Source organism: Macrotis lagotis, chromosome 6, assembly GCF_037893015.1.
Source record: "Macrotis lagotis isolate mMagLag1 chromosome 6, bilby.v1.9.chrom.fasta, whole genome shotgun sequence".
Classification (NCBI taxonomy): Eukaryota; Metazoa; Chordata; class Mammalia; order Peramelemorphia; family Peramelidae; genus Macrotis; species Macrotis lagotis.
In genome coordinates, this window is record NC_133663.1 from 31971344 (window position 1) to 31987980 (window position 16637).

The window sequence follows — 16637 nt, forward strand, 5'->3', positions numbered from 1 at the left end:
TGGGCTGACTGTACATTTAAAAACTTAGAGGAAGCCTAACTTTCATTATTTGGTACATATTAGAGCAGTCATTATACTGCTGGCTAATAGAGTTTATTCCCCTTAAAAAAAATCCCACACCTTGCACTTTTTGATTCTCTGCACCTCAGCAATTTCAGAGAGTGCTCCCTGCCTCTTTCTGGCTCTTTGCCCTCTGCATTCTTGTGGCAGGCTTTGGTCCATGTGCCCAGGGCTAAAGGAAAGTGCCCAGCCCTATTTGGGAAGTGGCTGTTGAAGCTGCCAGAGCAACGGGCCAAGGCTTAGAAACCATTTTGGAGAATTAGAAATCAATTTTTTTTGGGGGGCTGAATCTTTTCCTAAATATCTCTCTCTCTCTCTCTCTCTCTCTCTCTCTCTCTCTCTCTCTCTCTCTCTCTCTCTCTCTCTCTCTTTCCTGAGTCATTTCACTAATGATGCCAGAGGGCACTATAGCTGTATCAGGGCTGCAGAATTCAGATGAGGAATGAATGCTAACACTTAATTATAGTGATTCTCCTTGAGAACAATTCTCTAAGGAAAAAAAAAGTGTGTGTGTGTGTGTGTGTGTGTAGACAGGAAAAATAAGATAGATGGGGAATGGAGAGGGTAGGGGGGAATTTGTGCCACCCCAGCATTGGTAGCAATGAAGACTTGGGACACTCTGGCTGGGGACTGGGGAGGGGGCCTGGGTGGAGCTGAGGATAGGCCAGAAATCGTGGGGTTAGTATATCCTCTTCACTTAGGACAGTGGAGGTGCTGATTGGCCCTGGGCTATAGGGGACTTCTGAGTCTATCACTTAGTTATCAAGCACAACATGCAAACAGCTATGGATGTGTAAGATAGAGATATGTGTATAAATATTTATATATGTACATATTTAATATATACCTATACTATATAATATATGGAATATTTTATGTCATGGAATATGCATATTATAGAGTAATACATTTATATTTAATATATACAAGATATATGTATGTCTATTTTGGTATAAATACAAATATATAAAGAAGTCACACATATATATATATATATATAAAAAAATTCATGTGTGCATCTACAAACACATACAGATATAGCTATCTATCTCTTTTCCTATACATCTATCTATCCATATATCTTTCTATCTAGCTATTCATCCATCCATCTATCCATTAATCTATCTAGATAATCATTCATCTCCATCTATCTCTATCACTGAGACATCCATCTATCCATCTATTTATTTATCTATCCATCATCCATCCATCTATCCACCTATCTATTCATCCATCTATCATCTATCCATCTGTCTATCTATTCATCTATCTCTATCATTGAGACATCCATCTATCCAACTATCTATTCATCTATCCATCATCCATCTATCTATCCACCTATCTATTCATCCATCCCTATCTATCTATCTATCTATCTATCTATCTATCTATCTATCTATCTATCTATCATCTCTTTATCTCAGAAGTACCACTTAGTAACTTAGTAGGAAACCGGCCAGAGGGAAGAAGGATTATTTCCTACCTTGGCTAGACAAGAGAGATGAAAGGAACACTCTGTGAGGCACTGCAGGTTAGGAATCCATTCCTAGGAATGCATCCCTATGCCTCCTCTATGATTTCTATCATTGCTAAGAAAATTTCTAATAAGAAAGTGTTTTGTGGGAATAATAGTGGCAATAAGTCAAAAAGTCACTAGACCATTAGTCAATTAAATGATGCATTGAAAGTCTAGACTTTCAGCAAGGCATTTGACCAAATCTCACATGCTACTTTCAAGGACAAAATGGAGAGATGAACTAGGTAACAACACAGTTTGTGTGGATTCCAAGTATTATTATCAGTGACCTCAAGGTGGGGAGAAGGTATCTATTGTGCTTATAAAACATGCAGATGGGTGTGTCTTCCTTTAGGAAGCCAGTCCGCTCCTGGGGAGCATGATCCCCCAAATAAACTCTCTTGCCTCTATATCTTTCCTTACTACTTATTTCCTGATAGCAGCAGCTGCTGCTGCTAATCTCTCTCCTCCTTAGTTTCTGCTAACCACTGCAATACCTAAATAATGTTTTTGTCTCTAAAAAAGTAAGATAAAATGTGCAGATGATACAAAGTTGAGATATAAAATAGTAAATATATTACCAAATGACAATATTAGTATTCAAAGGAATCTCAATAGGGTAGAATGGAATTTAATAGGGATAAATGAAATCTAATTAAGATGGAATTCAATTGAGATAAATATGAAATCTTAGTTTTAGATTAAGAAGTCAACTGAACAAGTGCAGGATTGAAGAGGCACAGTTAGATAATGGTGCATATTGGGGGTGGCTAGGTGGCACAGTGGATAGAACACCAGCCCTGGAGTCAGGAGTACCTGAGTTCAAATCCAGCCTCAGATACTTAAGAGTTACCTATCTGTGTGGCCTTGGGCAAATTACTTAACCCCATTGACTTGCAAAAACCTAAAAAAATAAAAAATAAAAATAATGGTGCATAAGAAAAATGTCAGTTCAGTGACCTATAGGTTTCATATGCACCAATATGATATGGCAATGAAAAAAATTATCTTAAAGCATGTCAATAGAGATATGATGAATGTCTACATCAAGGAAGTGAAGGAGGTGATGATTCCTCTGGACAGTTTTCAATTCAGACCACATCTGGAATATTGTGCTTAGTCTGGGATATCATATTTTATTAAGGATACTGACAAACTGAGGCATGCCCAGAGAACCCTAATGATGATGGTGAAATTATTGGGGTTGTGCTATCTTAACTGAAGCCTAGTGGAAAGAATCAGAAGAATCAGAAGTAGAGGAGAAAACACGTGAGAGTGTGTGTGTGTGTGTGTGTGTGTTTGTGTGCGTGTAAAGATATGAGAGGAAGAGGAGGATATGAGAGCTGTCTGTCTTTTAGTTCCTGCTTGACTATCAGCTTTGTATTATAGTAACTGATACCTAGTGATAAATTCTGGTTGATCACTTAGTCAAAGGAACATAGATTTAAAGACTGAATGAGAATGTGGAGTCCCCCAGGTACTATATGAAAAATGGTTTATTTGAGCCCTAAGTTTCTGGCTTTTAATCCTACTCTCTCTCCCAACTGTTCCATACTCTTCCCAGTCCATTTCCCATAAAACTACTTTCCCTTTTAAAATAATAATAACTCTCATTTATATAGCGCTTTAAGGTTTATGAAGTACCTTATACATATTATCTCATTGCATTTGAAAAATGAGTCTCCTTTCTACTACTTCCCCATGGAAGAAACTAATTTGAACAAGCAGATCCCATTAGACTTTTGGCTATACCTTTTATTGTGACATGATTTATAATTCACTTGTAACTTATGATTCCTGTGTTGCCTCCAGCTTTTTTTCATCAAAAATTCTTGGCTTCTACACACGATGCAGAGATGATCAAATTTCATTATCTCTGGCTATAGCCCCTTGCAATCATTCTTACAGAATTCCAGCCCAGATTTATTGCAGATAATCCGATGCTGATAATACTTTAGGTTCCAAATAAAGTGAGGTATAAAAGATGATTGCTCTTCTGGTTATCAGGAGACTAGGGTTCAAATCTCATCTCTGATATTTCCAGTTGTGTCCCCTCCCTGCCAGGCAAGTCACTTAAACTCTTGCTGAACCTTACTTTGCTCAACTGTAGTCTTTGGAATGATAATAATAACCTTAATTTTACAAAGTTGATGGGAGGATGAAATGAGAGAATATGTAAATGTCAGCTACTGTTATTTATTATACAACCAGGTGGACGCAGTTTCTGGATGTTTCATCTCTCCTTCATCAATACCCTTCTTGTCCTAAAAGGCCTAGGGCAATGAAGCTTACAAAAAGCTAGGCTGTCAAACTTGTTCTGAGCCTTGTTTTTTTAAGATAAAACAGTCAAGTTATAGGTAGGTAATGAACTCCATTTCTAGGTAAAATGCTACAACTCAGAAAGACTCACCTCTGGACTATAAAGTGAAAAATAAAATGTGGAGATAAAGTCTTCTAAAATCAGGCAGTATGATAGAGCAGAGCAAGTGCAGGCTCTGCAGTCAAGGGACCTGGGGTTCAAATCCCACCTCTGATACTTGCTACCTTTGTGACCTTTGGCCTCAGGTATCTCATGTAGAAAATGAGATGATTGAATTTGGTGACTTCTAGGGTCTCTTCCAGCTCTAAATCTGGGATCCTTTGATATTTTTCCTTAGCTTGTATCTTGGCTTCTGGTAGGAAAGAGAGAAATGCCTCATGTTCTCTACTCAATGCTAAATCTCTATTGTGTATATTTGTTGCTGTTGTTCATTTGTTCAATTGTATCTGGCGCTTTATGACCACATGGACCATGGCAAGCCAGGTCCTTCTATCCTCCATGATCTCCTATGGTCCATTCAAGCTCATGCTTATTGCTTCCACGATATTCTCTATTCATTTCATCTTCTACCATCCCCTTTTCCTTTTCCTTTCAATCTTTCCCAATGTCAGGGTCTTTTCCAATGATATTTGTCTTCTCATTATGTGACCAAAATATTTTAGTTTCAATTTCTGTATTTATCCTTCTAATGAACAAAAGATGCCCATAAGCTCATTTCAGATTCACTTTTCTGAAGTTTTTCATGAAAGTCCCCAGTTAGTTGGACTCTTTCTCCTCAAATCAAGATGTGTCACCCTTATCTATGAAGATCTATGATTTACAGTAGAATCCTTGAAGGGAGGAACTGCTTTTCAATTTTTAACTTTGCCTTCCCATGGCTTACCATGATTTCTGGTTTATAGGAAGGGGCTTACAAAGTGGTTGTTGAATTGAAGTGAATTAAACCAGATAGGTAAATGAATGAATCTTTGGAAAATTCACTGGGACTTGTCAGTAAAAAGTTGCAACTGTGTAAGCTAACCCAGTGTACCAAATGCTTTCCATATTGGGAATGTTTATTTGATCCTATAACTCTAGACAGTATCCAAAGGCGTGGGGAGAAAGAATGTAAGAAAATGAAAGCCCTGTTTTCCCTGTAGGCCATGTGAAATGCCAGTGGTCCAGACAGAACCAGAGCTCAAATCTCCCCGTTGGATGCTCTCCATTCTTCTTCCTCCCATATGAAACAAATAACATTGTTTCATTGAGAGGGGCTCCAAATGCAATAGGTTTTAATCATAATGCAATTAATAAAAAAAGATGTTATCCAGTATGTCAACAAGTCAAATATTAATGTGAACTTAAATTTCTTCTTGCCACAGTTTTCTTTGAGTTTCCTCTAAAAGAGGTCCTGATTGTATCTTAGATTATGTGCCATTTTCTTCATTAGGCAATATAGATAGGGCCATAAGACTACGAAGAAACTACACAACTGAATTTAATAAATGAATGGATCCATGTCAACGAGTATAAGCTTAAAGCAATTGGAACTTTGGCACATGGAGACATAGTTGTCACATAGTTAACGACTCATTGCTCAAATCTACTACAAGCCCCATTTTGCTGACATTCAGTACAAAATACATGACTTCAGATACTGGTGATACATTTGTTTTTTTTAACCATCATTAATTTCAATATACCCAATCACATTGTTGCTAAGACCACTACCTTCCCAGATGGAAAGGGAATCCATTCCTACTTTGTTCATTGCCTATCTCATTAAGTAAGTAGTAATCAATGTATATTTTTAATGATGATAAAATAACAATGATGAACTAAGCAAACTCCCTTTCTTTAAAAAAAAACTCTAAAATGAATTTATAATAACAGAGCTATGAATCAGATTTATTGAGAATAATATGATTGTGAATTTAGAGCTGGAAGGACCATAGAGGATCCAAACCCTTCATTTTGCAGAGGATGAAACTGAAGTACAAGATTAAGTGATTTATCCAGTGGCACAAAGTATTTGTCTGTGGCAAGATGTGAAATCTGTACTTCCTTGGGACTATCTCCAAAATGAGATCTTATTCTACCAAGCCTTCTGTGAATGACATGGAAAAGCCACCATCTGATGTCTTAGTTCTCACTCTCACCTATTTATTACCTTTGAAATTTTATTGGACATATTGGTTAAAAATTAAGATTTTGGGGGGCAGCTAGGTGGCACAGTGGATAGAGCACCAGCCCTGGAATCAGGAGTACCTGTGTTCAAATATGAACTCATGACACTTAATAATGATCTAGCTGTGTGACCTTTGGCAAGTCACTTAACCCCACTGCCTTGCCAAAAAAAAAAAGGTTCAGATTTTCTACAGACTTGTCTTAGAGAGGCAGTATCAGCATCCCCTTGGACCTTTCTGCTCCAAGGGAGTGGGCCGTAGCAGATCACTGCAACTTCCCAGGCCCCAGCTCCCTTTTCTATAAAATAAGTGGCTTCAGCCAGATGATCTCTAAGGTCCCTTCCAAAATGAAGGTCTTATGATTTCATTTTCTGGATGAAAGCCGACTGCAACTCTAATCGATTCATCTCATCTAATAAAATTTCTAAAAAGAGGAAATGACAGCACATTAAAATAAGAAGCCTTTATTATCACTGACTAAAGAAGGAATAACCTAGTATAGCCATTAAAATGAGATAGGAAATGATTCATTTTGAATACATTTTAGAAGGGTAGGATAGAAGCACTAGTTATAGAAACAAACAACAGTGACTTGACATCTGTTTTGCTGATAGCAATGATATTTTCCGTACCCCTTCTTTTAAGAGAGAGGTCATGGATATCCACGAGTATGGAATACTGCAGGCAATAGCAAACCTAGGAACTCCATTGAACACTCTTGATTAACATCTTTTTTTTATATTGTGAAGGAGGGTGTGTGTGTGTGTGTGTGTGTGTGTGTGTGTGTGTGTGTCTATGTACAGGCACACACAGAATAGAAGGAAAATATATTAAATGACAAATGTGATGCAAAAATAAAAACACAGCAAAACACCAATAGAATATTTAAAAATAAAATGAAATAAAATTGTGGTTTTCTTTACTTACCTGTACTGTGGCATGAACAGACTCAGGCACCTGATATCTCAACTCGTGGGCAGTAGCTTGAGATTTGGGTAGTAGGAATGGGTAAGAAAGAGATCGATATTTTGACTTCATAATCTGTAAAAAAGAGAAAAAAATGAAAGAACTGATAAATGGATGAATAGAATAATTTTACATAATATATACCTATTGTGTCTAATAATGGCCATCTCAAGGAAGGAAAAAAGGGGAAAAAAAGAAATTTATATGGTAATTTTGTTGTACATTTAAAAGGGATAGCAAGTTGTACATAGGAAATTTGCAGTTTTATTTGCAATCATCTTTTTTTTTATTATATTATGTTATGGAAATGCTTATTTCATTCCAAGATAAACTAGAAGGTGACTGTGATGGGCTGGAAAAAAGAAGCTGGGCATTTTTTTAAAAAAAAATTTATTCCTCAAGATTTATGTGTGGAATGTTTTCGTTGTTTCCAAGAGATCCTGTTTACTTAAAAAAATGTGTTTACCACTCAGTTTTCCAGTGCCAGGGAGAATGGTTGATGCTAGGCACCACACTATAAATCAAACTGAGAAATTCTGCAAATTACCAAGGAAAATAATTGCCGTTCACTTGCAAAGAGGGCTGCTATTTCTCAAATTGCAATGACATCTTGATAATATGTATTTAAACTTATATGTCTACTACCTTTGATTCCTCTTTCACTGGGAACTTGTCATTTCCATTTTTAATTTGTAACTTGTGTGCCCTAATTCAGATGGAGTCAAAAAAATTTGCAAATCTATCACTTTTATAATCTTAAAATATTAGATACCCACCTAAATATTTGATATCTTTGTTGAAGCAAACAAGGAGAAGCTTATTTCCTCCCTTAGGAAGAGATTGGGGAAAGATTTATAAAAATTAGGCTATCAACATTTTTAATAAGCTTTTGAATTCACCCTTTCCTAACAAATATTATCCCCATCAATGGAAGTAGGCTTTGAAATCCATAGACCCTAGTTACTGATATTTGGTTTTGGTATGAATTGGGGGCTAACTCTAAGCCTGTGGATTTGTCTGACTTTCTGCATTGTCATGCAAATAAATATTAATTTGGGAAGAAAAGGAAAGCCACTCAATCCTCCACCCATCCCAGTTCTGCTATTTATAGTGAATGTGCTTCGGTTTCCTCATCTGTAAAACTGAGGGGGGAGCTAGGGGGCCTAGTAGATAGAATACCAGACCTAAAGCCAGGTCATCTTCCTGAGTTCAATTCTGACCTCATTACTTATTAGCTGTGTGATCCTAAACAAGTCACAATAACTCTGTATGAAGAAGAAACTCTTTGCCAAGAAAACCTTAAATGGGGTCAACAAGAGTTGGACGTGACTGAACAGCAACAGCCCTGGAAAGGGTGCCTTCCCCCCCGTTTGAAGGCCACTGTCTTGCCTCCAAAGATAGAAACAAATGCCCCTTAGGGAGGGAAAGGACAGGTAGTCCCCTGGCCCTGCCATGTGGAGTAGGGGAGAGCCCCAAAGGATGCTAGGACATGTGACTCCAACCCAGTAGAGAAAGTTCAGGATATATGTGAAGAATGCAAAGGCCATGACTACACGGTAAAGATGCCCCAAGTTCATGAAGGGAATGTAAGCCCTAGTGCAACCGGACTACTTAGGATGAATGATGTTTCCATGGAAATGAGCCAATAAAATAAATAAATAACGACAAAATAAATAAATAATAAAATGATTTTTAAAAATACAAAAGTATATAAATAACTTTTAGATCAACAGAAATTCATATTGGTTGCCAGGTAAGTATCTCCATACAGACAAAGGCAGATTCTCTGAAGGAGAAAAGCTACTTTGTGCCTATCCTTCCTCATATAAATATTCATACTGAAATAAGGGAAAGGTATCCATTTTTCCAGTGCCATCCATATTTTCAATTAGACATAGAAGCTGTGTGATGAGCTAGAAGATGCCGCACTCTAAATGAAGCTTTCCTTCATCATTAGCCGGACAGTTGGCTTCAGGGCCTGTCTGAAGGCTACAAGCACAAAGTCTTTCTGTTATAGTCCCATATTTCAGTAAAACATCAATGTTGATGTTTTGCTGATGAATAGGGCTTGGTAAAATACAAAGGGCAGGAGATATCATTGCCCTCTATTCTCAGGTTCAATCAAAGTCAATAATATGCGAACCATTAGGAGCAGCAAAAAGATAGTCCTCCACAGCAGCCAACCATCCAATGGAGGAACTCAGGATCTAATGGAGAAGCTCAGCCCAGTCTGGGTGGCAGTCAGAGGGAAAAGACCACAGAGATATAACAGAGAATTAAAGGACCAGAGAGTCAACGTCCAGTCCTGGCACTGCTTCCTTGGTCAAATCTCTTCTCTCCTCTGGGACTGTTTCTTCATCTAGAAAATAAGGAACTAACATGTCCTTCCAGTAGCTAGCTGGTAACATGGACAGAGCTCTGGGCTGATAGGAAGACTCCTGTTCAAATATCACCCTAGAGATTTATCAGCTGTATGAAACTGGGCAAGTCATTTAATTGCCTTTAGACTCAGTTTCTTCAGCTATAAGATGTCTAATAATAGCACCTACCTCAGAGGATTGCTGTGATGATCAACACACACACATAAATTTAATAGGATTAATAATTATTAACACATTGATCATTACATTATTAATATATAATAACCATTAGCATATTAATAATATTATCAATGATTATTATATTTTATATAAAACATATCTCAATTGATATATATGTATAGATACATGTATATGTTATACATACAGGATTATATATAAATATATTATATCTATACTTATATTTATATATATAAATATTCATATATATGAAACATCTCATTTAACCCTCACAACCAATATATGCTCTATCTCAGCATAGGCATAATATATTTATATATAAGCATCCATATATATTAATATTATGTGTAGAAACATAGGATAGTTATAGATTATAGATGACACCATATAAATATTTGTTTTTATGCTCATTTGGGCACTTGATCCCTGATGTCTCATCCCCCATACTCTATTCTTTTGTCTCTGCCCTTCTTGGAGAAGTGTGCATCATATCTTGGTGCCCAGGTGGTGCTCAAAGGAACAACCTACCTTGGTGAAGTTCCATCGCTGTATGAAATGGCGGGCAACATCTCGTGCAGCCTTTCCGTGGACGACAGAGGCAATATCATGCCATGGCATTCTTGGGGTGGAATACCTGTCAATGAAATCTACCCAGACACATCAGACGGTCAAATGACAAATAATGATGCTCATGTCTGAAGTCTGGACCTATGATCTTATCATGCACCTTGTCTCCATGTTCCCTCCCCCATCTCTGGATTGTGAACAGGTGATCCTCTCAATCTGGAATGCTCTTTCTCTTCACCTTTGTCTCTAACCTCCTTCAAGCTAGAGCTGAAACAGTCCCTTCTCAACTACAGAAACTCACCTTCATGAATTTGGTTTTCCTTTGTCACTCATTTTTATTTACTTATCTTGCCTTATTTCCCCCAGTAAAATGTAACCTCCCTGAGGCAGAGGCTATTTTGATGTGTGTGTGTGTGTGTGTTAGTATTCTCAGACTCTGCTATGTTGTGTTTTATTTTTGTTCAGTCTATCATGGACATGTCCATGGGGGTTTTCTTGGCAAAGAGACCAGACTGGTTTGCCATTTCCTTCTCCAGTTTGTTCTCATTTTACAGATGAGGAACTAAGGCAATAATGGTTTAAATGACTTGCCCAAAGTCACACAGCTAGTGTCTTATTGAACTCAGATCTTCCTGACTGCAGGTCCTAGAGCTCTCTCCACTGCACCAGCTGGTTGCCCATGGTGATGCATATAATTAACATTCATTGAATTGTTGAAATGAATTGAATTTCCCTGATTCAGATGTATCAATGCTTGACTTCCACCAGCTTGAGTAAATGACCCTTTAAGTATTTTATATTTTCTCTTCTCTCCCTTAGATGAGAGCAGATAATCAGCCACCAAGATATAAAATTGAGCTCATGATAATTATCCTAGGACTCTGTGTTTGATATATTTTTTTCTTTTATCATCTTAAAGCAAGGGTAGATCATTTGTAAAGCGTCATCCGTTTTTCCAATTAGACAGATGAGCCTGAGATGAGCGACAAAGACAACCCATTCCATCAAAAGGAAAATGAAACTCTTAAAGTCTGAATTAAATAAGAGATGGTCACTTGAAGAATTCCATCTTTGGGAATCCGACTCTTAGGATCATGAAGGCAGAATTGCAAAGGATCTTAGAATTCATCTGGTCCAATTTCCCCATTTTACAGATAAGAAAACCAAGGCCCAGAAAGATTAACTGTCTTATCCAAGATAGCATGAGTTGTAAATATCAGAGGTGGGATTTGAATCCAAGTTCTCTGAATCTATTCTAACAAAATTGATTATGACATGAAGACATATCAAGAGGGAAATTAGTAGAATTATCACAACTATGTGAACAATGGTGGTGCCATAGTACAAAGAGTGTTGGGTCTGGAGTCAGGAAGCCTCATCTGACCTCAGAGACTTACTAGCAGTATGACCCTGGGCAAGTTACCTGTTGGTCTCATTTTCCTTATCTGCAAAATGAACTGGAGAAGGAAATGGCAAAACCACTTCAGCACCTTTTCTAAGAAAACCCCAGATTGAGTCATAAAAATTTGACTATGAAAGAAAAATGACTCTACAACACAATTTCTTACTGTCAACATAGAACTACTATGGAAAGACTTGATTCTGCTATAGTAGAAATGAGAGCCTATCGAGCAGGGATGTGCTAGTAAACATTTAACAACCAGCTCTTCAAGAAAAATGTACTTGTGACTCACTTTTAAGTTTAACCACATTATTATTTTCTTAAGCCTGGATATTCAACAGAACAATAAACTAAGCCCTGATTTGTGGTATTTGTGATTTCCAAGGTTTAAATGCTCACAATGAAAATCTAACAATTCGCTCTTGTGGATCTGGGGCTTCCCTCCTGACTTACAGGACTGAAACAACTCACTTCATGTACTGACTAGCTATATAATTATGAACAAATCACTTAGCCTCCATGATCCTCATTTTTCCCATCTGTAAAATGAGAACAATAATATTTGCAATTCCTAAATCAGTTAGCATAAAAAGGTACTTTGCAATTGTAAAACAAGGCAAGAGCTGTGATACAGAATAATTTCTCTCCTTTAGCATGATGCCTCACACAGGGTATTTATAAACATTTGCTGAACTGAATAATTTTAAACTGCTAAATATGAGGATCTCTTCAGGATTTGTGCCTATCCTCTTTTCTCTGCCTCTCAAATATCTTTACATTCACTTTATATTTACATTTAAATTATATTTATTTTAGCTTATATTTATATTAGCGGCTAGATGGCATGATGGATGGATCACCAGGTCTGGAGCACCTGAACTCAAATACATTTTCAGATACTTACTGTCTGACTCCTGGCCAAGTCATTTAACTGCTGTCTGCCTCATTTTCCTCAACTGTAAAACAGAGATAATAACATCTATCTCCCTGGGTTGTTGTGAGGATCAAGTGAGATAATATTTTTAAAGAGCTTAGCACTTTGTTATTCTCTTTCCTTATTCTTCATATACAGAGATATTAATATCTATCTATCTATCTATCTATCTATCTATCTATCTATCTATCTATCTATCTATCTATCATCACCATTTCCTAATGTATCTGCTAACTAGTCAGTGCATTGCAATGGAAAGAACACCTACCCTGGACTTACAGTCTTTGATGCTTTCTACCATGGGAAAATCTCTTAACTTTCATGGATCACAATTTCTAATTCTGTCAAATGAAGGCATTAGATTAGCTAGTTTCTGAGGTCCCTTCTACTCTTATTTTATGATCCTACTTCCCCAGATACTCTATATTTTCTAAATAATATATTCTGATAGAATATATTTTCTATATAATAGGTTCCAATGAATAATGTAATTTAATATATACATTAATGAATATATTTCATATATACTATATTTTTAGAATATTAATTATATAATATATTCTGATAGAATATACTTTCCTTGATGGAATATATTATACATCACATATTATATAGAGAATATATAGCATATTCTATGTGAAATATATTTAATATACAGTATATTTAGTATATATATATAGTATATATAATTTACATATATTCTACATGTAATATATCCTACATATAATCTATTCTATAAACAAATTATGAGGAAATTAATTCTTGATCTTGTATTTTATATCTGATTTTACTCCGAAATCATATTCTTCTGAAAGAAGAAACTAAGGTTCAGCTTCTCCCTCGCTCTAGTTAGATGTTAAAAGTTAAGCTTTCCTACAATTTCTACTGTTTAAAGAAAACTTTGTTCATAATACTCTCACAAATATTATCTCAGCATTTCCTGCTAGTCTTGTGGGGTATCCTTGAGAGCCAGGACAACCTGATTTTGCCCCATCATTAACAATTACGGTGGCCTTATCTCTTTCCCTAGTCACCTCTAAGTCTTCCTTTATCAGTGACTTCAGGATACAGCTAGGTCCTGTAAATTTACAAAGGCATTCCTCAGAGATAGAGAGAGTTCCTCATGACATTTGGAGGTTATTCCCACTTCCTTTGACGTAACCAAAAATTATCTTTCATCTCTGTGATGTGGACAATTAGATAATTTCTGTTCTGTTCTTTTTTTATGTTTATAAAAATGTGTTGCACCCTCAATTTAGAGTTTTCTAATTAGAGGTAGGATCATTTGAACCATCTTATTACCAGATCAGGTCATATTCCTTAGTTAATAAATGATATATTGTCCAGAGAATTGCCTCAGTTTATCTTTTCTTTGGTAAAGTTCCTTGAGATTAGGGATGATTTGATTTTTCTTTGAATCCTATGAACCTATGTCTTGGTAGAGTCTCTCCAAGATGGATTGACTTTTGCATGGGTTGGGTGACAGCTTGGGTAGCTAAAGGCTCAAGAAAAGCCCCATGGGTCTGGAAAAGCTCATCACTAATGAAGTCTATCTAACTAATGTGTGGATGATGTTGCCATCGCCAACAATGCAGGGAATGCCCATGATAATGTTGGCTCTTTCAAAGTCAAAGTGACCTGGGGACGGCTAGGTGGAGTAGTGGATAGAGCACTGGCCTTGGAGTCAGGAGTACCTGAGTTCAAATCCGGCCTCATACACTTAATAATTACCTAGCTGTGTGGTCTTGGGCAAGCCACTTAACCCCATTGCCTTGCAAAAAAAAAACCACAACAACTAAAAACTAAAAACCAAAGTGACCTGGTCTACTTCCACAAGCTCTAAAGGGTTGTTAGACTTTTGAACATTTAAATCCAAATGTTAAAAGGAATATAACCATAAATAACAACGGTTACATTTGTAGATATTCTCTTTACTAATAACTATAAAGAGGATTGACAAAGTCAATAATAATATTTGTCCTTCATTATAAGGACCACAACATCAGGGAGGTGATGCCATGACAAGCACATGAATTGGATTTAAGGGAAGGGGTACTAGCTAAGTCACCAGACTCATTTTCTCCTCCACAGTCATCTGGGTCCAGTGGCCAGAGATGAATCAGGATGACTGGAGATAACTTTGGATGTGAATCAATAGCCTCAAGTCAAAATGCACACTCCCATCCCAGCTTCTACCAGATTGCTGCGACACTCACCAGCAAAGGGTTTATCCAGTTGAACCCAGTCTTTGAAAACAAAATTACAATAGTCCTTGCCATGCCAGAATCGAGTTTCTCCATGGAGTTCTCCAACACCCGTCTGCAAACTCCGGATGGATCCCGTGTCTGCAAGTTTGCAGAAGAAAACATACTTTCAGAAACTCAATAAGACAGATCTCAGAGATAGGAGTCCTATCCCTTACTATCAGGGTTTCTTAACCTCTTGTTTCATGTATTCCCCCTTCCCCTTTTGGCTGTCTAATAAATTATTAAAGAAATCCTAAATTTCACTTATAAGTTAGCAAAGATAAAAATATGTTTTTTCCATCCAACAACATGGAAACCTTTAAACATGTCGATGGATCCTTTGGGAGGTGCTTCTAGACCCTAAAATAAGAACCCCTGACTCACATAAATGATGGTGTTGAAGGAAGAAGGTAGTTCTGGAATTCAGGACTTGGTAAAATTTGAGATGGAAAAGTTTAGTGAAATGAAGGGTTTTAGTGTACTATAACTCCCACAATAGGGGCAAAGAAATTTTGGAAAGGTAGTAGTACCTGACATCTATATAATGATAAGCATAGAGTATGCTGTGGTGGAAACATCGCTAGACCTGGTTTCAATTTCTGGTTCTGCCAATGCCTAGCTATGTGACTTTGGATAGGTCTCATTTCTCTGAGATGAAATTGCTACACCTGTAAAATGAGTGTGCTGAGTTCATAGGATTATCTTAAAGTCCTTCTGGCTTTTCTAGTTATGATCCTATCTCCTTTCAGTTAAAAAATGCTGTGAATTAAAAATGAAAGTGAATAAAAAAATAAAACTTTTACAAGCTCATAAAAGGAGAGAAGTAGTTGTCTCGGTAAAAAAAGAGAATTCTCCCTTTCAAACTTGCAGCCATTTACTCAAACCATGGGACTTGAATCTGATATTCAGTGATTAGCAGAGTATTGGCTGAATCCATTTTATTGAATTGCCTATAAGGCTACTATTGCCTTATAGAACCAACACTTTTCCAGTTATCAATTTAGTTCTTAGAATCCACAACATGCTACCTGGAAACATAGGACTAGTTGGAGAATAGTAAATAAAAATAAAACAAAGTGCATCAGGAGGGGGAAAGATTCAGAGGCAATGAGGGAGTTAAATTTTTCTCAATGAAGAAAAAGTGTGTAACATGACCAGTGAGTGGGGTTGTATTTACATATATGTCAAAGGGTGAGGGTCTCAGACACCTGAACATTCATTCTTCTGCCTGCCAGTAACCCATGAAAATTCATGACAGCAACAGACAAAAGCATATGGTGGTGGCGGCAGCAGCAGCAGCAGCATATGGCAACATGGGGCAAAGATTTTCTGCAACATATCTATTGCAAGGGTTGCCAGAACTATACTAGAGTCAATGGTTTGAGATAAATGGTCATTGGAAGTTCATAGCACATGCAGAATAGAAAGCAATCCGTCAGGGGATAGGGCAGAATTGTATAAAATAGTCAGGGAGGGCACAGATTAAGATAATCATTATGTCTATCAGTATTTTTTAGGTTGACAACTCACATCCTTTAGAATATCTATGGACAAGCACAGTTTGGGGGAAACCCAAGACAAAACTCAGAAACAGAGTGAGCTAGTGGATAAACATTGATCTTGGAGTTAGGAAGACGTGTTCAAATTATGCTGTCCGACTGTGGGCAAGCCATAGTCTAACTAGTTACTACAAGGTAAACTGTAAGTTAAAAAGCAAGATCTCAATCTGTGTCGAGGGAGGAAATTTCCATATTGGAAATTATACCCAGAAAAGTCTAGATTTTTTTTCAAAAAATCAAAATGAATATTTAGATAGGGTATTTGAATTGCTTCATTTCCAGAAGTACAACTGTTAAAATGCTAGTGAATACTTTTTTTTTAACCAACCTATATAAGGAACAAG

The 16637-nt window shown here is 36.8% G+C and overlaps 1 protein-coding gene across 4 annotated transcripts in view; it reads right to left on the reverse strand.

Annotated features, from left to right (window-relative positions):
* Positions 1-16637, reverse strand: part of PLD1 (phospholipase D1) — a 257572-nt gene that overhangs the window by 55696 nt on the left and 185239 nt on the right. For all 4 annotated transcript variants that reach the window (XM_074190927.1, XM_074190925.1, XM_074190924.1 and 1 more), the window contains 3 exons: positions 14705-14833; positions 10114-10232; positions 6989-7102 (listed from right to left, as the gene is read on the reverse strand). In XM_074190927.1, coding sequence (XP_074047028.1) covers positions 6989-7102; positions 10114-10232; positions 14705-14833 — 362 coding nt within the window. The remainder of the gene's footprint in view (positions 1-6988; positions 7103-10113; positions 10233-14704; positions 14834-16637) is intronic.